General features: G+C 36.4%; 1 protein-coding gene across 1 annotated transcript in view; it reads left to right on the forward strand.

The window, feature by feature from the left end:
- Positions 1–22,704, forward strand: part of DIAPH2 (diaphanous-related formin 2) — a 1,391,152-nt gene that overhangs the window by 603,345 nt on the left and 765,103 nt on the right. The window contains exons 18-19 of the mRNA XM_006872015.1: positions 16,798–16,899; positions 18,627–18,721. Coding sequence (XP_006872077.1) covers positions 16,798–16,899; positions 18,627–18,721 — 197 coding nt within the window. The remainder of the gene's footprint in view (positions 1–16,797; positions 16,900–18,626; positions 18,722–22,704) is intronic.

The following is a 22,704-nucleotide window of genomic DNA, read 5'->3' on the forward strand; positions in this document are numbered from 1 at the left end:
GGGGAAGTGTAGGGGGCGGGTTTATGGGATATACCCTTTGGGATTGGAACCATGGCAGTGAGATGATATACGATGGAATGAACGTAAAACTAAAGTTCTCCCATGTAAACTATCATATAATTTTCAATAAAACATTTTAAAAAAATGAATAAAAGGTATATAGTAGGCAATTACTAATTGTTCTGCAATAAAATGAGTTTATACTCTTTTAATACAGCTTTTGCAGTTATGTTAAAAATGCTCTTTAGCACTGAATACAAGCTAGATCTCACCAGAAGAGACAGAATTCCTCAAGGTGGGACCTCATACAAGAACTTAAAAAAAAAAAAAATTCTTAAAAGCTTGCAACCAAAACTGTTTATGACACTTAATACAATAAAATACCTCCTGAAAGGTAATTGTTAATAGGAAAGTTTGCCTAACTTTGATATATTTAGTGATATTAGACACGCCCACACACACTCCATTTGTGGTTGTCAATGACTCAATATCCGAATGAATGTACTTATTACATAGATTGCACAGAAGTTGACTCCATTCACTTTTGTAAATAAGGGTACAGATCAAACTCTGATTATCATTATTTTCATTGTGTACAGGTGGCATTAGTATAGTATTAGGTAGGACTATAGCTGAAAGTGACTTGATAGGAAGCAGAGTATTTATAACTTGCATTAGAATTTGGTTGTTGACATCTGTGGGTCTAAGGTACATGACATTTTAGATTGTTATGCAGTACATGAAAGCAGTGATGCCAAGCTCTGGTGTTCTTGCTTGCGTGTTGGTGCACCCAACTCTGGATTTTTATTACTTTGAATTATCCTAAACCTCCCTCCTTTTTTTTTTTTTTTTTAAGACTCCAGTGCTTATGAAATAAAAGATTTTGTTTCTTCCTATTTTGCACCCTAAAAGTGCTTGCTCTCCATGTTTTGTGTTGCAGTGAGTGACCTGTCATAATAGAAGTATTATATATCATGAAAAAATATATCTGTTTGACAAAGAGATCTCTCTTTTCCAGTAACAAATGACTGATTTGTCCTATTCTCATCTAGATTTTCATAACTACACACATAAAAACGGAGAAAAATGCTGGTCCTGGTGTGGCACTGTGGGTTAATGCGTTGTACAGCAATGACTCGAGGACACTTAACAACAACAGCAAAAACATTTGTTTTAGCGTTTATTATGCATGCCTGCATAATCTTTTTTATTTTTTTAAGTTTTCATTGTGAATTTTGTGAAAGGTTACAGGGAAGAGCATCAGTTTTACAGTCAACAAATCATACACGTTGTTTCATTATAATGATTATAATCCCCTCCATGTACCATCAGATAACAGTATTTCTATTCACTTTAGCTCTTTTTTTTTTTAAAAACACTCAGGCATATATAATAATTTACACCACCAGAGGGCACATTCTGCAAGTCTATCTCCTGGCCACCAGCTCTTGGTCCCTCTCTTACCATGACTCTAGAGTCCTCAGCTGCTCCCTCTCTCCATGTCCCTATCTCTGCCTCCATCTCTGGTGTCCCTGCTTCTCTGGATAAGGTCCCCACTTCCACATGTGCTCTGCACCTTTGATGGTCCCAGTGTCCTTTGTTTCTGGACTGTAGGATTAACTATTGCCCTATGTTTTTTATTAAATGTCTACCTTTACAGTTGTGAAAGGAGCTCTGGTAGCGTAGTGGTTACGAATCGGGCTGCGAACCTTAAGGTCAGCGGTTCGAAACTACCAGCCGCTTCGCGTGAGAAAGATGAGGCTTTCTACTCCCGTTAGGATTTACACCCTCGGAAACCCTGTACAGGGTCGCTATGGGTCGGAACCGACTCAACGGCACTTAACAACAACAACAACAACAGTTGTGAAAGTTGCAATTAGTCATGATAACTATTACTAACTATTGAATCATAAGAATGTTATACCTTTTAACTAAACCCATCTATAAACGTTGAAAACTGTTCAGTGGGGACTCTTCCTTCCCCCACACACTCTTAAACTAAACTCCTTCTTGAAATCTTGTAAGCCAATCACTTAGTGCCTTTATCGCCCACTCATTTTAGGTAGCCAATATCTAAGTCTGTATCTACCCTGTGTACAGAGGGAATAGCATTGATACTTGATGTGAAGACTCCTTCCCTCTCTGTTGGTATTTAGAGTTACTACCGCCATGAGTATAGGTCAGGTTCATTAAATTGTACCAATTTACCCTTGTTTCCTTTATTAAAAATTGTTTTTTTCATCTTCCTCTAGTTGAGTTCTGATTGTCAAGTCATCGAGGCTAGGTCAAATGGGTAGTATCTGCATGTTTGGGTGTTCTTGTGCATTTCCCTCATTTTAAATCAGCTGGATGCTGCACTCTCAGCTCTAGCACTCAGTCCTTGTCTATGGGCTTAGGTATCCCCAGGTCTTACCATACTTTGGATCAACCAGCCCTTCCTCTTCTCTCTCTCATTTCCAGGTCAATGGCAGTCTATGGACCATGGTTGAACTTCAGACCATTTCTTCATCACTGTCCCTCCTCCTCTTCCACTCACCAGTAGACCACTGTGGTCACCAGCAAGCTTACATACCTGCTCATTTGTTCACTTTGAGTTTCAGTCTTTGTTGTTGTTGTCAGGTACTATCGAGTCGGAACCGACTCATAGCGACCCCATGTACAGCAGAACGAAACAATGTCCGATCCCGGGCCAACCTTACCACCGCTGCCACACTTGAGTCCATCAATGATGCCACCTGGCCAATCCATCTCGTTAGAGGTCTTCCTCTTTTTCTCTGACCCTCCACCTTACCCAGCATGACATCCTTCTCCAACAATTGTTTCTTCCGGACAATATGTCCAAAGTATGAGAGTCGAAGCTTAGCCATCCTGGCCTCCAAGGAGCACTCTGGCTGCACTTCTTCCAAAATAGATCTATTGGTTCTTTTGGCAGTTCATGGTACCTTCAGTACTCTCCTCCAACACCACAACTCAAAGGCATCAGTTCTTCTACGATCTTACTTATTCACTGTCCAGCTTTCACATCCTTATGAGGCTCTTAAAAACACAATGGCCTGGGTCAGGCACACCTTAGTCCTCAAGCTGGCATCTCTGTTCTTCAACACTTTAAAAAGTTCCTGTGCAGCAGATTTGCCCAGTGCAATACGTCGTCTGATCTCTTGACTGCCAGTGCTTCTGCGAGTGTTGATAGTTGATCCAAGAAGAATGAAGTCCTTGACAACTTCAATCTTTTCTCCATTGATAAGAATGCTGTTTATTGGTCCAGTGGTGAGGATTTTTGTTTTCTTGACATTGAGATGCAATCCATACCAAAGGCTGTGCTCTTTGATCTTCATAAGTAAATGTTTCAAGTCCTCTTCACTTTCAGCAATCAAGGTTGTATCATCTGCATATCACAGGTTGTTAATGAGTCTTCCTCCAATCCTGATGCCACGTTTTCTTCATAGAACCCAGCTTCTCGTATTATTTGCTCAGCATACAGGTTGAATAAGTATGGTGAAAGAATACAACCCTGTCTCACACCTTTCCCAATTTTCAGTCTTAGAGGGGAGTTTTTCCTGAAGGAACTTGATTGCTTGCCTTGATGGCTTCCTGGCGAACAGCTTGTTTGTTCTTGTAGTAGCTAGTCATACTGCCATTTTTGTTTTGGGTTTTTCCTGCTGGTTTTTCTTTGAAGATGTATCTTCTGTCACTCTCGCTGTTCCAGGTTGGTCTGTTTGTCCTTACTAGAGGGAATGTCCCACCTCAGAAGGTTCTGGATGGGACTCAGGATTCCACCTAAGGTTCTATACACTGCAAAGGCTCTGCAAGAGACCTATTTCACTGGGCAAGTTCTAGAACCCCTTTTAGGTATTCCAATCAGTTATAGGCTGAAGACGGGCTTACAAACTTTCTGTAATCATATTTCTCGACATTCCTTTCTGTACCACTCAAGTGTACTTACTCTTTTAATTCCATTTTTTTAAATAAACTTTTTGAAATCCCCTCATACATTGTTGTAATTAATGTACAAAATACATTCTTAGTTATTTCAAAAGTTACATGTTTTTAACAGGATGATAGATTATAGGAATATATGATAAGATCCTTGCCAACAAGATGTGTCTTAAAACTGATGTTAAAAATATGCATATTTTGCCTTGCGTTTCCTTTGATTTCTCTTAGAAATCTCATTAGTTGCCAATACTGTGAGTCCAATTGTTTATCAAGAATTGTTTTCGGTGTTGGATTCTGAAATTTTGAAGAAATGTCACAAAGAGGATTTTGATTAGTTATGTTTGTTGGTATTTCAGCTTTTCCAGTTTATGAATATTTATTGATTACTTACAGTGTTTATTTAACAGTTGTTCCAGACCTTGCTTAATATCTGGGGAGGTTTTGAGGTATACAGGTTCCAGTCCCTGCCTATAAATAATGTGATGTTCTGGTTCAATGGGTATAGGCATATGAGTATCAAAATTACAACTAGATGAGAGAACAGAGGGAGGGAAAGAGACAGTTGCTTTCCAGTGTCCTTCTTCCAAGAAGCTTGGAAGTGTAAGAGAAGATGATAGATTAATGTAGGAGAGGGTTGTAACTTTCTTTCTCAGAAGAAGAGGAAAACCTTGAGCATTTTAATTATGTCCTTATCATATCTTTTCAAATTTCCGAAATAGGGTCAAATAATTGTATTTTCCTTTGAAATAGAAAGTCACCAACATGCTAAATTTTACTTAAATAATTCAAGAAAGAAATGAAAAAGTTCAGGTACACCCTTTCCTACTTTCTCAAATTGTTTCTAATGCTTCGATTGCCTTCAGCAAGATACAGGGATGTGGTTTCAGAACTAAATAAAATTACTGCTGAAGGACAAAATTGAAACCAGTTGGAATCCGAATAGGGAAAACCGAGATGATGTAACTCTGGTTGTTTCCCATTGAGCTCAGCCAGCAACAAACCACATTGAGATGATCAGTAATATTTTTATGTGCATAAAGTAAGAGAACTGTATTATATGAAATTCAAAGGTCAGATTTATATGTGTATGTTTATAAAACTCAGTTTTTCACTTTATCATAAACCAGGGTATCCCAATTGAAGTATTGTCAAACACTGTTGCTCCTCAGGAGCTCTCATTCTTCCCAGATACTGATGGCATGGTAAAAATTAATTTTATACTTTTAGTAAGCCTGGTTAGTTTTTATGGTCTTTTTACATGTAGTTATATAATAGCCATATGAAAATATTTCAAGAATAAAATAACGGTCATGTGCAGTTTGGTAGCATGATGTGTTATCTACCTAAATTAAAAAACAAGAGGAAGATAAATGAGTTTTATTGGATCAGAAACTTATTCAGCTCATACTTTGTGAGGCATTGGAAAATTGTGGCAGGCCACCTATTTTTGTACCTAATTTTACACAGACGCATCCTTTCATTTGCTTATTGTTTATGGCTGCTGTCACACTACTATGGCAGAGTTGAGTAGTTGCAAGAGATGTTGTGTTATCCACAAAGCCTAAAACTTTTGCTGTTGGATCTTTTGCAGGAAAAGTTTGCTTGTTTCTGTATTACATTACTGGTAATTTACTTGAGTGCTCTATTTCTCACAGCAACCTTATGAAGAGGTGTCATTACCCTCATAGTATAAGTAATCTACGTTTCGTGTACTTCAAAGGTTACAAAATATTATAGTTCATTGAGTGCATGTAGCATGGTGGTGGTGTGGTGGAGTCGATTCCGACTCATAGCGACCATGCACAGGGTTTCCGAGGCTATAAATCTTTATGGGAGCAGAAAACTTCATGTTTCTCCCTTGGAACAGCTGGTAGTTTAGAACTGCTGACCTTGAGATTAGAGTGTGATTCGTAGCCACTACTCTACCAGATTTTCTTGGATGTGGAATAGTTTAATTCATTTTGATAGTTCTTTATCCCTACTTATATGATTATTAGCATATTTCTCAAATAATTCTCAAAAACTTTCCTTGTCTATATTGGGAATCTGTGATGCTGGAGGTGATCATAAACTAATCAGCCTACTGTTCTCTGGCTTGGAATCCTTCATTAAGCCTATGCTTTCTGTGAACATGACCATTTCATCTGGTGGCTTCTCTGATTCCTGGGCCCCTGACTAAATCTCCAAACTTTTCACTTTAGTACTTTACTCGTTTGTGTCTTCATTACCATGTGCTGCAATAACAGAAATACCACAATTGGATAGCTTCATCAAGCAAATTTATTTTCTCACGTTTAAAAGACTGGGAGTCAAAATTGAGAGCTCCAAACTTAGGGGAAGTCTTTCTATTCTTTTGCCTCTATAGGATGTTCATGTCTCCTTTTACCATCTCTGCACATACCATTCCCTGGTGGTCTGTGTTTGTCATAGTGTGGTCTTCCCTTGGGCCTAAGAGGTTCTCAGTGTTGGGGTCCTGGGTCAAATGTATATACTCCTCTCCCTGATCTTCTTCCTTGATGGTAGTCAGATTTCTCCCTCTCTGCTCACTTCTCTCCCCTTTTATCTCTTACAAGAAAGTATGAAGCAGACCATAACCCAGGATCAGATCAGAGTTGTTATTTAAGTAAAGATGGTGCACCCCACTCTTAATTCTGCTCCTTAACATAATAAATGTAACCCAATGCCTATTAGCATAATCTACTGCAAACCACAAGGTCAGAGGTTCAAACCCAACAACTGCTACTTGGAAACTCTATATGGTTGTTCTTGGTAAGGGTTATGGACTTGGTTCCAACTCATAGTGACCCTGTATAGGTTTTCCAAGGAGTGGCTGGTGAATTTGAGCTGCAGAAATTTTGTTCCAGTGCATTATAGTGCCACACCAGTAAATAGAGACTGGTAGGGTCTTCTGTCACTATCATGGACTTTGGGGACAGTTAATCTGTGACTGAATCCCAGATTTATAGTTTATCTTTTCTCTGATAAGTATCTCAAGTTTTGGGGAACTTCAGTTTTCTCACTTGTGAAACAGGAATAAGTATACCTACCTTTCTCAGTTGCTAAGCACATCCAGTGTAGTGCCTATTAGTTTTGTTGTTGTTGTTGTTGTTGTTGTTGTTGTTATATGAGTCTGAGTATAGAAATAAAACCATAGAAGCTATGATGCAAATAATATACCTGAATTAGTCTCAACTTTTAATTGCAGGAACTATAATCCTGTCCTCTTTCCCCCCAATAGTTCTGGAGTTCTCCAAAGGATGCTCACTTGTTTATAGAATACAAGGGGCTTCAAAAAATTCAATGGAAAAATGTCAGTATGTTTTAATTACGTTTTTCCACCAACTTTTGAAGCCCCATTTGCATAGATGGAGTCCTGGTGTGATGCTCTAGGCTAAATAATGAAGTGCTAATTGAAAAGTAAGTGGTTCTAACTCACCAGCTGCTGCTTGGAGACCTTATATTCTGATATTAGTTGGAACCCACTCACTGGCACTCAACAACAACTCATGTAGATGGTTCTTGACTTATTTGTGTTCAACTTTCAAAGTACTCTTTTCAGACATTATGACTATGGAAACTATTAAAATAACTTTTTATTTAAGAAGTTCAAGCCATTTTATAGACATAATTGTGCTGTCCACCAACAAGTAGTTCTCTATTTGTAACATTGCTATTTTTGTTGGTTCAATAAATATTTGTGCAGTTATTTTAATGTTTTTATTGAATTAGATTTCTTTTTTGTAAAGCATAAGTTAGGACTAGAAGCAGGAAATGCTTTAATACTAGTGATTAAAATATGGGTATCAAACATAATAAATGTGTTATTAAAATTTTGGTATTTGAATCATTTACATATTTTACCTTTTATCTAGGGTAAGGAAACTCTTTGTTATTTGTAATTTTGTTGCTCTTCTGCACTTGGGTAAAATTCAAGTGGGTAAAGTCCTATTTCTCTGTGCTACAAAACATTTTTGTCTTTATGTGCTCTCATGTTGGAGACATTTTAGTGGTATTTTTTGTTTGTTTTCTAAATTCATTTTTGTGTACAGAAAATAAAAGTATTCACGAGGCACAAAATAGTATATAGAGTGAAATTACTTCCTTTATCCTCTGTTCCCACCTACTCACTTGGCTTTTGTTGAACTATTTAGTTTCTCATGCATCCTGCCAGATACATAGTATGCATTTAGCAGAAAATATATATAAAGATCCTGTCCTCTTATTTCTATACATGGAAATATATATTGTACACTCTTTTAGGCCTTTTTCTTTGCGTTAACTGCATGAGGGGTCATCAGTAAGTTCACTTAAAAATGGAATTAAAAGATAATGAAAAATTTCCATGAACTTTTTGACACCCCCTTGTATATATTGAAGACTGTTCCATATCCTTACATAAAGAACTTCCTTGGTCACTGATACAATATTGGATTAGTTTGAGTGGATGTAGCGTAGTTTAATTCAGTATTCTTCTATTGATGGGATTTAGCTTTATTTTTCACATCTTTTGCTATCATAAACAATGTCCAATCTACCGTCATTTACTAAATGTCTCTCCAGTTGATGCACATATGTAATATTTGCTCTTAACAATACTGGAATGCATAACCATATATATAAATCATTTTTCATACTTTATGTGTAGAACAGATTCCAAAATAATTTGCATGCATAGGACCGGGCAGTGTTTCGTTCTGTTGTGCATGGGGTCACTATGAGTTGGTATCAACTCGATGGTACCTAACAATAACAACGTGTTCTCTTCTAGAGACACTCTTAAGTGCTAGTATGTAACAATAAATAAAACAATCACGAATCTCTATTTTTATTTAGTTTACATAATTATGGAAGGCATACATAATAAGGAGTTCTGGTGTGGTGCTGTAGAATAAGCACTCAACTCTTAACTGCAAAGTCAGTGGTTCAAACCTGTGAGCTGCTACTTGTAAACCCTATCAAGATTCACTATGAGGCAGAACCTACTCGACAGCACTTAACAATAATAAATAGATAATAAATTAACCAATAAAGCATATGTTATGTCAGATGGTAATGTATGTTATTAAGAAAAGTGAAGCGATGGAATAAAGGATTTTCAAGCGGAAGAGATTGTGATTTTGAGCATTATGGTCAAGAAAGGTCTCTGTCAGGAAGTGGCATTCGAAGATCTAAAATAAGTGAGGGAATATCCAGAGAAAACACAACTGCAATTGTTAAGGTTCTGCTGTAGGAGTTAATTTGGTATATTTCAAAGTAGTAAAAAAGCTAGTGGCTGGAATTGAGTCGATGAGATGCAAATAGGACATGAAGTCATAGTAGCTAAAGAGGGATCGTTGGAGAATGTTAGTTAGCTTAGGCCATTGACTTTGACTGCTACTTTCAATAAACTCTGAACCGTTAGGTTATTTCGAACATTGTTATCATTGTTGTTAGTACCATCTAGTCATTTCTGACTCATAATGACTCTATATAGGGTTTCAAAAAAGTGACTGGTGAGAGTGAACTGCTGACCCTGTGATTAGCTTTCTAATTCCTTATCCAAGAATCCATTTTAAACTTGGAATAACATTAATTAATTGTTTGACAGACTAGAAAGAAAAGGGGCAAAGGCAGAAGGGAAACTGATTATGAGATGGCAGCTATGACTCAGGGTAGAATGATTGTGACTTGAAAAATTAGGTATAAATGAATTTGGTGAAAAATATCCATACATTGGATTTGTTAATGAACTGGATATGACCTTTGTCAAAGAATAGTTACGGATGATTCCAGTTTTCTGTTTGACCAATAAGAAGGATTTAATCGCCATTTGTTGAGGTGGAGTAGACTATGAGAAGAGTAGCTGCAGGAGTAAAATCAGAGATTTAAAATATGTTAATTTTAGGAAACTTGTCAAGTAAAAATATACAAGAGATAAAAGGAGGTAGCAAATTAGTTTCTTTTAGAATTAATAATAGTTGCTCAGTGATCTTTCATTTGAATAGATTGAAATATTCTACATTGCCATGTTCAGATACTGGCTACAAGTATTTTGGACTTTTATTTTGGTCAGTCTTGGACAGCAAGGTTAACTGTATTCTGAATTAAACTAGATCACACACAAAATTTGTACCTAAGAAGGATCACATTAAAATGGGAAAATCTGGATATGATTAATGCCCAAATTGGAGTCTCACCAAGAAATGCTGTATTATCCTAATTGTGCTGTTTTTAGTCCCACTGTTTTGCTTTTCTTAGAACATTTGTTTTTTTTCACATACTTTGCTGTTGTGATTTACTACTGGACTCATTGATTTGTGACTTGAATTTTGAAATTTAACAGAAAATTCAGATCTCTGAGTTTCTGGAGTTGACTAGAAAAACATCACTTTTCCCATACATAACAAAGCCAGGTACAACTAGTGGGTTAAGCAGTTAACTGTGGTTTGAACCAGGTAGATTAAAGAATACTAGGAAGAGATTTTGCAACCTCATGTGTCAAATGTTAGGTTGAGGTCAGAACCATACTTTAGTTTTGATACTTAAATTATCATTTCAAACAAGGTAAATTTTTACCTTAAATCTTTTAAGAGAACTTCATTTGTCTTTCTTAAAATATTTACTACCAGCTGAGCTATTGAGACCCATTTGGAGTTTTACATACAACATTAGCTATGCTCATTGTTAAACATAGTGTTCTGATGACATTTAGCAGTATTTAGTAACTGGCTTAATGAACAGGTCTAAAAGTATATTAGTTATGCAGATGTTAATTTGCAGTAACATGTGCTTCCTGATTTGGGGCATTCTTGTATAAACTCAAAGCAGTAAGATTTTGTCCTTATTTAGGAAACCATTACAGAATTTGTAATGTGTGCTTTTCCCACCATTTGAACCATTACTCTCGTTTAATATGCTCTGAACTTCAGAAACACTCCTGGTAATTCTGTTCCTTTCAGTTGAGGTACTATGCAGTTGTCAGAATGAAATCTAACTTTATGTGGGATGCCTTAGTTAGTGTGCACCTGTAGGCAACCTGGAACTAGGAAGCTTCACAGCTGTTCTGTGTAGCATATAAGAAGAGACAGAAAATGCAATCTCTTACTATATATTGCATCAGCTTTTTCTTTCACAGTGTGGTAAACAAGTGTGCTATTCCTCATAAAATAGACTCAGAAACAATGAAACAAAATTGTGGTTTCTCAACAAATTGACTTCATTGTTACCTGTATTTTTTATTATTGTCTCAATATTTTCTCTGTTAAACTGTCTATGCCTCGCCCTTGCAATTTGCAAGACATAAACTAAGAAATGTATCAGTATATTGAAGTAGTTCAGTAACACAATTTTTGTGTTGATAAAATAGAAAATTATCCAAGCTAATATATCAAAGGAGTCCTAGTGTGGCACTGTAGATTATAGCGCTGGCCCACAAAGTTGGTCTGTGGTTAATGCGCTGGCCCACAAGGTCAGCGGTTCAAGCTCAACAGCCACTCCTTGGAAACCCTATACATTGTTGCTATGGGTTGGACCAACTCGATAGCACTTAACAACCACCACAACAATATAACAAAAGTCCATATACTATCCACCTAGAATAAGCAAGGGTTAACGTTTAGTTATTTGCTGCACATTTTTATTTTTAAGGAAATCCTAAGGTAAAGTTGACAGTTTCATAGATTCCACCTGCCCGTTATCACTTTTCTTCCCCAAGCTACCCACTATCATTAATTCCCTGAGTGCTGATTCCATATGTTTTCAGTTTTTCTACATATATATATGTTGTTAGGTGCTGTCAAGTTGGTTCCAATTCATAGTGACCCTATGCACAACAGATTGAAACACCTGTCCTGCACCATCCTCACAATTGTTGTTTCAGTTGAACCCATTGGTGTTTCTACTGTGCCAATCTACATAATGTTGTTGTTGTTGTTGTTGGTAAGTGCCGTGGAGTTGGTTCCGACCCATAGTGACCCTGAACTGGCTGTAAATCTTTACGGGAGCAGAAAGCCTCATCTTTCTCCTGCGGAGCAGCTGGTAATTTCGAACTGCTGCCCTTGCGGTTCGCAGCCCGATTCTTGACCACTACGCTACCAGAGCTCCTTAATCTACATAATACTTATCCTTAAATCCTATATGTGCTTAGTCTGTATTTTTAATTTAGATAAATAATGTATTGTTTGTATCACTGTCTCGATGTTAATATATCTTTAATAGTAATACAAATGACTTTATTATTAGCATCATTATCTTTCTACAGACAATATTTTCTAGCATTTCGTTATTCTTGTGTCGATTAGTATTGCCAATTTATGTGCTCAAATTTATTTAGTTAATCTGAATATATTCAATTGCTACATGATTTTTAATTTGTACAGGAAAAGTTCAGAGACCTCATTCAGAACTTGAGAATCATAGGGGTATTGAGCACAAAAAGAATTACAGAAATTTTTGTATATGTTGTTGTTGTTATTGTTGTTAAGTGCCTTAGAGTTTATTCCGACCCATAGCGACCCTGTATAGGGTTTACAAGGAGCAAGCTTGAACCACTGACCTTGCATTTCAAATGACTTTGCAGTCTGACGCATTAGCCCACAGCACCACACCATTCCATTTTTGTTTATAGACTGCTAGAAATAAACTATTCAGTCCCACCAAAGTAATACTTAATGAATGTCAAGTTACAATAGGCCTTTGGTTTTTGAAGCATTAGCAAGTCTGGAACAAAAGCATAATAGAACAAGTGTCATTTTGGAGTCAGTGTAAAATCCCGTGGTTTTTAACATATGAAGGCTTTAATACTACAGGGTTTAATACTACAGTAGGAATGTTTATCTAAGCTTGCAGTTGTGACCTCTACAGATTGTTTTTTAAAAGAAGAAGACCTGACGCAGTAATAGCCACTGGTCAATATCTACTTAATGCTGAAATATGATTGTTTTTGAAAGCTTTTCTAGTTGAAAGGCTATTTTATCCTTGCTTTGCTACAGTGATTCTTAGAACAGCATTCCCAAATCATAGTATTCTTATTTTCATTTCTGGAATCCAGGATTAAGCTAAATTACATAATTCAAGAAATGTTAGAATTTAAAAATCAAAATGCTAGAGATATGAGACATCCAATCCTAATTTTAAACTAGTTTGAGAATTTGAGTATGGGAAAAGTTTAATACCGTTTAATGAAAATAATGCAAAAGAACAACAACAACAACAAAAATACCAAAGAGTGTACATTATCTATGTCTCGTTTATTCAGGAGTCTGTTAATCAATTTGCAGAATGATCTTATTATAACTATCAAGCTGCATCATTCTCATCTTCTATATAATTGGTTCACCAGTCTAACATAGTTGAATTTAAGGCGGAGCTAGAGATTAGGACAATTTTCTTAACTGTTTCCTTTACTGGATTATTTTTCAATGACTCTACAAGTAATTTCAATGCAGTTCTGATAATGGTTTTTAGATAAAGGGGATCATTATTAGACTGTCATTTCTTTATATAGAGTTGTCTTAAATTAGGACTGACTTAAAAATTAAAATTAATTATAACTCTGCTTGTTACATAGGAAAGACATTGTGCTATAATAGGCTTTAAGGAACAATTGTAATGATTTTAAAAGAATTATATTGAAAGTTAATGTTACTTTTAATACTATAAATTATGCTATTGTGTGAAGTAGACATGGGAAAGTACTTTTCATATCTCATCTGCTAAGATCCTGATTTTCAAGTGTAGTTATAATCTAGTCGCTTTTTGATGTGTCACTTTAGAGTAATAATAAGAGTAATGCTTAAAACTAACAGGGCTGTAGCTATTCAGTTAACTTATCTTTTATTTCTCTAATATTTAGTTTTCCTATATTTTTGCCATAAAAAAAGGCAGTCTTAAAGTGCTTGAAATATTTTGATAAATTCTATAACATGCCTGTAATTTCAAGTTGCTGACATCTATGAACATGTTGCCCTTGCAAGAATATGCTGTGATTGTATGTTGTTTTTCCTCTTGAAAGGAAAATTGATACCTCTTTGTATGATTCCTTTAACAAAGATTGTTGTTGTTAAGTGCAATCAATTAGATTCTGATTCATAGCAATTCTTTATATGATTTTTGAGACTAAATCTCTTCAGGACCTGATAGAATCATCTTTCATGTAGCAGCTGGTGGGTTCTAACCGCCAACCTTGTGGATAGCATTCTTAACAAAAATTGTTGGTGTTAAGTTCTTTTTAAGTCTGTTCTGACTCATAGTGATCTCGTATAGGGCTTCTGAGGAACATCTGGTGAGTTGGAACCGCTAACTTTGTGCTTGGCAATCCAGTGCTTATCCTAAAGTGCCACACCATGATTGCTCTTAGGTGCTATCGGTTCAGTTCCAACTCATAGCTACCCTATACATAACAGAAGAAAACACTGTTCGGTCCCGCGCCATCTTTACAATTGTTGTTACTCTTGAGCCCATTGCTGCTTTGTCACTTTGCCATTCCATCTCATTGTTGTCTTCCTCTTTTTGCTGACCCTTCACTTTAACAAACATGATGTCCTTCTCTGGGCACTTGCCCCTCCTGATAGCATGTCCAAAGTATGAGAGACAGCAAGTCTCGCCATCCTTGCATCCAGGGAGCATTATGGCTGTACCTTGTCTAAAACAGACCTGTTTATTCTTTTGGCATTCCATGGTACTTTGAATATTCTTCTCTAATGCCATAATTTAAGTGCATCAATTCTTCCTTGGTCTCTCTTACTCATTGTTCAACTTTCACATGCATGAGATGAAACTGAAAATGTCTTAGCTTGGTTCAAGCGCACCTTAATCCTTAAACTGACATCTTTGCTCTTGAACACTTGTTGTTGTTAAGAGCTGTTGAGTCTGTTCTGACTGATAAGCAACCCTGTATAGGGTTTTCAAGGAGTGGTTGGTGAGTTTGAACCGCAAACCTTGTAGTTCAAACTTACCTTGCAGTCCAGTTCTTTATCCTACAGTGCCACACTTGAACACTTAGATGAATGAAAATAGGTAAAATTATTTGTTACTTCAAAATGAAGTTATATTTTTGTTAGTAATAAGAAAGCAGCCTGTTTATGGCCGTATGGTTTAGGAATGATATTCAGCAGACTTCCCTTTTGAGGCAAGAACATATCACTTCACATGATTGAAAAGTACTTTGTCTTTACTTATATTCTGCATTAGCCCCATGATCTACAATCTTGTCCTGGTGTAGTGGTATAGGACAAGCACTGGAATACTTATTTCAAGGTCAACAGTTCAAACCCACCAGGTGCTCCTAAAAGCAGACCTGATGGTAAGTGATAACAACATTTTATTTTAGACGAGAGTTCTTGTGGGGTGCTACGGTTAATACACTGAACTGCAAGATCAGTTTGAGACACAAGGTTGGCAGTTCAAGCTCACCAGGTGCTCCACAAAAATCCTGTACAGAGTTGCTATGAGTCAGAACTGACTCGATGGCACTTACAACAACAAACTGACAACACTTTTACTACCATGGTAGCTGTAGAATTTCTATATAAGTGGAGTTTAAGAGATTTTAAGTTTCATTGTCATAGTTTAGACTGTTACTATTTATTTTTGGGGGGATGGCTTTTTTGGAAGCAGGGATGATGAATGGTGTGGCACTGTGGGTTAATGCATCAGACTGCAAAGCCGTTTGAACTGTAAGGTTGGCGGTTCAAGCTCACCAGCTGCTCCTTGGAAACCCTATCCAGGGTCACTATGGGTCAGAGGTGACTCCGCGACAATTAACAACAACAATAGCTATTACTGAAGTGCCTCTGGTGCATAATGGTTATGAGTCAGGCTGCTAACCTCAGGGTAAACAGTTTGAAACAACCAGCCATTCACAAGAGAAAAAGGAGGCTTTCTGCTCTTGTAAAGATTTATATCCTTGGAAAGCCTATGAGGAGTCGCGATGATTCGGAACCATCTCCAGGGCACACCACCACCAGAGCTATTTCTTGGTACTGTCATTCATCGAAATTTCAGATAATTAACAGTTCAGCATTAGAGATTTACCTTTTCAGTAAAGCAAAAATAAATCTTTATGTATTTATTTTGGAAACTGAGTGGCATTAAAAAATGTGAGGGTGACAGGAACATTTCTTTGAGGATCCCTGGTGGCACAGTGGGTTAGCCAGTGGACCAGTAAGCACAAGACAGTGCTTCAAACCCACCATCTCCTCCACAGGAGAAGTATCAGTCTGTGTGCTGTTGTGAATATATATGAGTTCATGGACTATACGGAGCAGTTCTACTCTGTCATATAATGTTGCTTGGAGTCAGAACCAACTGGATGGCAATAGATGTGTGTGCGGTTCTTTAATTGTGTGTATGCAAATTATGCTCCTATTTTATAACTTGTAAATAATAAATCATACCTGTTCTTCAAAGCAGTCTCAGCAGCAATGTTTATATGGCAACTTGTTTCCCAGTTAATTTATGCAATTAAAAGCTTTCTCAGTGGATCAAAGAGGTGCCTATATTTTTGCAGATTGTCGGGAAAGTCCATGTCCACTTTTTCTCAATTAGTCCAAATTAGTGAGATTCTGCTATATATTTTATTCCAGTGCTATTATAGTTACTTGATAAAGGAGTAATTAATGTTGCACATTAGGTAAAAAGCAGCAATTGATTTTTGGTTCTATTTGGCTTATCTGTTCTGCTTAAATGCTGATATTAAATTTGTAAGGAAACCTCTAAACAGGTCTATATTTTTATGTTTATCCTGTTCCTTGAACTAATGAAATAAACACATTTATTGATTTCTCAGTGAGCTTTATAATGTAGTTAATATGCCTTACTAATGTTATACCATGTACTTGGATTAGTACCATTATTGTTTATGAATCAACATTTTTCTTTCAGTCCAAAAGAATATAGAAGCTTCAGAAGAAAAGAAGAGCGTTTCAGGAAAAAAGAGAGTGAAGGAATTGAGAGTTTTAGACCCCAAAACGGCACAGAATCTGTGTATGTAATGGGTTTTTGTTACTGTGTTTTGCAAAGGGTGTGGTCGTGGTGTTATTTTGTTGAATGTATTTTAATACAGTTGTATTATCTTTGCACAGCTATATTTAGCATTTGCTAGAAATGAAAGTCTACGTAATGATATGGGCTGCCTTTTTCTTATTCAGCCTGCATGGAGAAGATCATAATTTAGGTTTGGTCAGGCCAGATGAAGCTTATGAATAATAAACCACTGGAAAGTACTTATAAGAAACAATTGTTAGAGGACATAATGAAACAGAAGGCAGAGTTGAAAAAGTTTTTCTTTTCTTCTTCCTCTGCCTAGGCTGAAATTGATATTTTTAGGGTATTCACTGTGCACATTGGGTATACTCCTTTCTATTTGAAATGTGAGCTACTTAAATTGTTAACTAGTGTACTTGAAAACTGGATTTGTGGTGATCCTTAAAGACTTTTAACAACTTAAGAATCAAGTCAGTAATTAGTATGCTTTTGCTAAACCTGTCTTGACTAGGCCTGAATTTTTGCTTTGACATACTGTCTAGTATATGTTGAAATAGGAAGATTTTTTTTGTTTATGACCACAGCAGCCTCTGTTTAGATTATGAAAAGACTAAAACACTACATATGAGCAATTTCTAATTGCTCAAAGAAATACAGTGGGAGTTCATTTAGTTAAGGAATATACCATAGGGAATCTGATTAAAATTGACAGCTCATCATTCTTCTGTCAGTAAAAATATTGGTTTGAGAACAAGCAGTTTACTGATAGCAGTTATAAATGTGTACCCTACTTACAGGATAATGCACTTTTTTTTTTTTATCAAGCTGATGTTCAGAACTTTTTTTTTTTTTTTTGCAAAATGCAGTATGATCTTCATTGCTACTTAATATCTGTCAGCATTCTTCATTTAGAATATAAAAATCTTGTTTGGTCTTTAAGTCTAGGTAATAATTTGCCTAAATAATGAAGATACTTGTTTCCTTTTAGTACCAGTCAAGTAATACAGACCTTTTTGTGAAACCAATAATAGGTCATAGAAATATCTTTATGTTCTGGTGATAATAACATATGTATGTTCTTTAAATGATAAGTTTAATAGGAATTAAAAAGTGAAATATGTGCTTGAAAAATACATACCAAATAAGCTTTTCCAGATATAATTTTTTTTGAATGATTACAATATGACATAATACATATCCAGTGAAGAAAAACTTTACAGGGGATATAGAGAATAGAGTTTGCCCTATTCGGGAAAATAACAACATAGATTGATAGGATATTTTTATTTGCTTACTTCATTGTTATTCTTGGTAAGTATTGTATTGGATACGCCTGACATTCTCTGCACTCATTTCAACTGTGAGTTAAAAGGCCTATTTGAAATGGAACCTCCCAATTTTTTTTTTTTTTTGGTCAGTTTGTATCAGCTCAATCTAAAATTCATAAGCATATATTCATGAGTACTATTAGTAGTAGTTTCATTTAGTAAATTAACATGCATGATCTGTAAACATTAAATGCATGATTAACAGACTACTTTCCACAGATGGGTATGAAATTGTAGGCCAGTTACATAGATGGAGTAGTCCTTCAATTGGAATCTACTTTTATTTGTTCCTAACTCTAAAAGTTAATATTAGTGACAAATTTCATATTGCAAGTCTACAAAAATGGGAATCATAGTAAGACTTATGAATTTTGATGCTGTTCTCCTTTCTAATTTTAGCTATATTCTTGGGATCATATCGCATGCCGTATGAAGATATAAAAAACATTATTCTGGAGGTTAATGAAAGCATGTTGAGTGAGGCCTTAATTCAGGTAATTTTCTTTTTTGAATTCATATTTATCAGTTTTTTCTAGATTGCACTCTACTCAGTGGGGCTGTGAGAAAATGTTCTTCTATTTTTGGGTCATATAATTAAGAATCCTCCTATAGCACTGGACGGCTAACCTTAATTTGTGCATTTCAAAGCCACCAGCTGGTCCTTGGAAATACTGTAAGTCATTACCAACTTGTCAGTCCTTAACAGCAATCATTAAGCTTATAGTTCATTGTGTGATATTTATTAAACATGGCATCTTTGAAATTTAGCATATATATAATACACATAAATAAGAGGGAGCTTCAAAACTTTCATGGAAAAATTTCACTTTTTTAATTCCATTTTTCCACGAACTTTTTGAAGTATCCTTGTATATCATTCTCTGCTATTTACTGGGCATATAATTTTTACATTTCATCATGATGGGCTGCATTCAGTAGATATTGTTGTCAGCATTTTATGGATTAAAAAATGTTGTATAGATAAGTAAGCTGAGATTTTGAGAGATTGCCCAGTGTCACAGAACTGTTCAGTAGCAGAATAAAAGAGCTGTTTTAGATTAAGGCCTACCTAACTTTTTTTTTTTTTTTTAATAGAAAGCCAATGTTGAATTATAATATTCTACCTCTCATGGGCAAACTGCTAAAGCCTTTTAAACCTCTGTTTCCTCATATGAAATTACAGTTGAGGATTAAATGAAATAAAGTGCTTTGTTGAAGAAAGTACAATGCAGATCTGGCATTTTAGAATTCTTGATGTGTTTGGCTTTGCTGTTTTTAATTTCTGCAAGGATGAACTGCAAATATTTTTGACAGAAGTACATATTCTTTTGTAGATTTTTCAGCTTTGTTTTTGAGTCCTATGATTTGCTGTAATTTTTAGGAGAAATCAAGTCATTTATGCTGTTCTGTTTTGATTTAGCTATATCAGACTTTCTATAAATCTCAGTAATCCTGTGTTTATAATTCAAATAGACCGACAAAGACATCATATGTATGAAAGGGTTGGCAAAAATGAGGAAGACCCCCAGTGAGATAGATTAGTGTAGTAGCAGCGCCAGTAAACTCAAACAAAACAATTGTACTGATCGGGCAGGAGTGGGCCATTCCATTGTTTATATGGTTACTACGAGTCTGAATTGACTTGATGATACCTAACAGCAACAATAACACCATGTCTATGGAAGTCCATATATTGTGTAGTGTAGGGTTTCATTTTAGTTTACCTCATGAACCCTGCCTGGTATGGCGCTGTCGGATAAGTGTTGGACCACTAAATGCTAAAATCTGCTTTTAAAACCCACCAGCCACTCTCAGAAACTCAATATAGGTTCGCTGTGAGTCAAAAACAACTTGACAGTATACAACTGTAAGTCAGTACTGTCTCAACTGCACATAACAACAACATTAATTATATATATATTTTTATAATAACTACATATAAAAGTGGTATAAACATTGTTCTGTATATTAGTTGTGTATTGTAAAGCTAGGTGCCTTTATTTTCCATTGCACTAAATTTTTTAAAAAATGTTTTATTGTGAATTGTGTGATAGTCTACATGGGAGAACATTAGCTTTACATTCATTCCATCATCTATCATTTCATTGGCATAGCTATCATCCCGTCATGCATCCTCACCCATCTAAAGGGTGTACCCTGTAAGCCTGCACCCCCCTCCCCCACCACAGTCCTCAGCCCCTTTCCATCTCCTGATCCCGAGTCCCCAGCCACACCATCTCTTGACATCGTCTTCTCTGCCTCCATCTCAGTTCTCACCGCTTCTCTGGGTAGGATCCCGCTCTCTGCTTTTCTCCATTGATGGTCCTAGGGTCCTCCGCTCCTAGACTGAAAAGTTAATCACTCCCCTCCTTGCTATAAAATGTCCACCTTTACATTTCCAACCCTCACAATCAGTCCTGATAGCAATTATTCACTATTGCATCACAAGAGACCCATCTGTATTTCATTTCATCAGCCCTTCCTGGATAGGCTGGATACTATTCACTTGAGACTCTACCTTCCTCCACGCCCTTTGGATCTAGGCTCCCTCTTGAAAGCTTGTAAGCCAGTGACTTCTTACCTCTGTATCCCTCCCCTCATTTTGGGTAGCCAATGTCCAAGTTGTCCATTCCTGTCTACCCTTTGTGTGGAGGGGGGTGGGAATAGTTCTTGTAGCTGGGATTTGTTTCCTCTTTTGAGCTACTGCATTCATAGGTGTAGGTCATTTTTATCAAACTGTATCAGATGACGCTTTTTTCCTCTTCTTTCCTCTTGGGGTTGAGCTCTGTTTATCCAGTCATTGAAGCCAGGTCAAGTGGGTATCATCTTCGATGTGGGTGTTCTTGTGTCTGTCCGGCCTCTTTTTACCGGCTAGCCATCCCGCTCTCCATTCTAGTCCTCTGTGGCTGCATTGCACTAAATTTTAATGAGTTTATGATGCTGTTGTTAAGTGCTGTTGAGTCACCAACTCTTTGATACTATATCGATTAACTTCAAAATATGACTATTTTATTTTAATTTGATTATGAACAAAAGGTTGTTTTGTGGTGGTGTGTCGCCATATTGGTTCCAAGTCATTTTGACCCAACATAGGCAAGATTTTATATCTTTACAGGAACAGGAAGACTCATCATTTTCCTGCAGTGAATTTGAACCACTAACCCTATGGTTTGCACTCCATTGCTTATTGTATGAATGTTGTTGTTAACTTCCACCTAGTTGGATCTGACTCATAGCAACCTTGTATAGAGTTTCCAAATAGCAGTGGGTGAGTTTTCGACAGCCAACCTTTAGGTCCATAGGTGATTCTATAGAGTCACACTAGGAATCCATTATCATATGGCTTGTTGCTGTTGTTGTTAAGTGTTCTTGAGTTGGTTCTGACTCATAGCGACTATGTGTAGGGTTTTCAGTGAGTATCTGGTGGGTTTGAACTGCCAGCCTTGAGATTCACAGTCCAGAGCTGATCCTACAACACCACATCGTATTAATCTCAGTAAGAATTATGCTTTGATTGCAAATTCCCTTAAGAAAAAGTTTCATGGAAAAAAGGATTCTCAGTGCAACAAACAGCTCACTAGCTCTCTGATTTGGAACGGGAGCTGATCTTATTTGTCCTACCCCTGTTAGTCCCAAAGATTATTTGGAGACTTTTCAAAATGAGCTCGATGAAACCTATACATGAATTAGTTCATCCTCATGGTTTGTTTTTTTTAATCATACGGTTTAATGTTAAAATACAAGAAGGCAAATTAACTCCTGACTGCTGACTCCTTAATGGGTTACTCCTTGGGCTGCTAACCAAAAGATCAGTAAGTCGAATCTACTAGCCTCTCCAGGTGAGAAAAGATGAGGCTTTCTATTCCCCATGTAGCTTTACAGCCTTGCAAACCCTATATCAGGTCCCTATGATTTGGAACTAACTCAGGTGGCACACCCATCACCATAACAACAATCTTTTCTTTATAATCAAATCTTAGTAAAAGAGAATTCTACTTTGAAGTTTATTGATATAGTGAGTATTTTACCTATTAACAAACAGTGTGGCTTTTCCTTTACATCTTTTGGTAAATAAATGAGAATATAAATATGCAGAGTGTTACTGAGACATTTGTTAGTAACAGGGTCGCTATGAGTTGTAACCAACTTGACAGTGCTTAACAACAACAGAAAACATAGGCTAAGTATAAGACAGAGAACCACAGTGTCAGCGGTTGGAGCCTATCTGCTATTCTGTTGGAGAAAGATGAGACTTTCTGTCCCAGTAAAGATTTTATAAGCCTAGGAAACCCTACCCTGTACAGGGTCACTGTGAGTCGGAACTGACTCAATGACACTTAACAACAGCAACAATAACATTAAAAATATTATTTTATATTCATGCTTTCAACTCTTTAAGGAACATATGACAGAAACTGAGCCAAGATGAATGCTTTTGAATGTCTCAGTATGCAACAAGCTTTTAAAATGTGTATAT

This window comes from Chrysochloris asiatica, unplaced genomic scaffold, assembly GCF_000296735.1.
Source record: "Chrysochloris asiatica unplaced genomic scaffold, ChrAsi1.0 scaffold00180, whole genome shotgun sequence".
NCBI lineage: Eukaryota > Metazoa > Chordata > Mammalia > Afrosoricida > Chrysochloridae > Chrysochloris > Chrysochloris asiatica.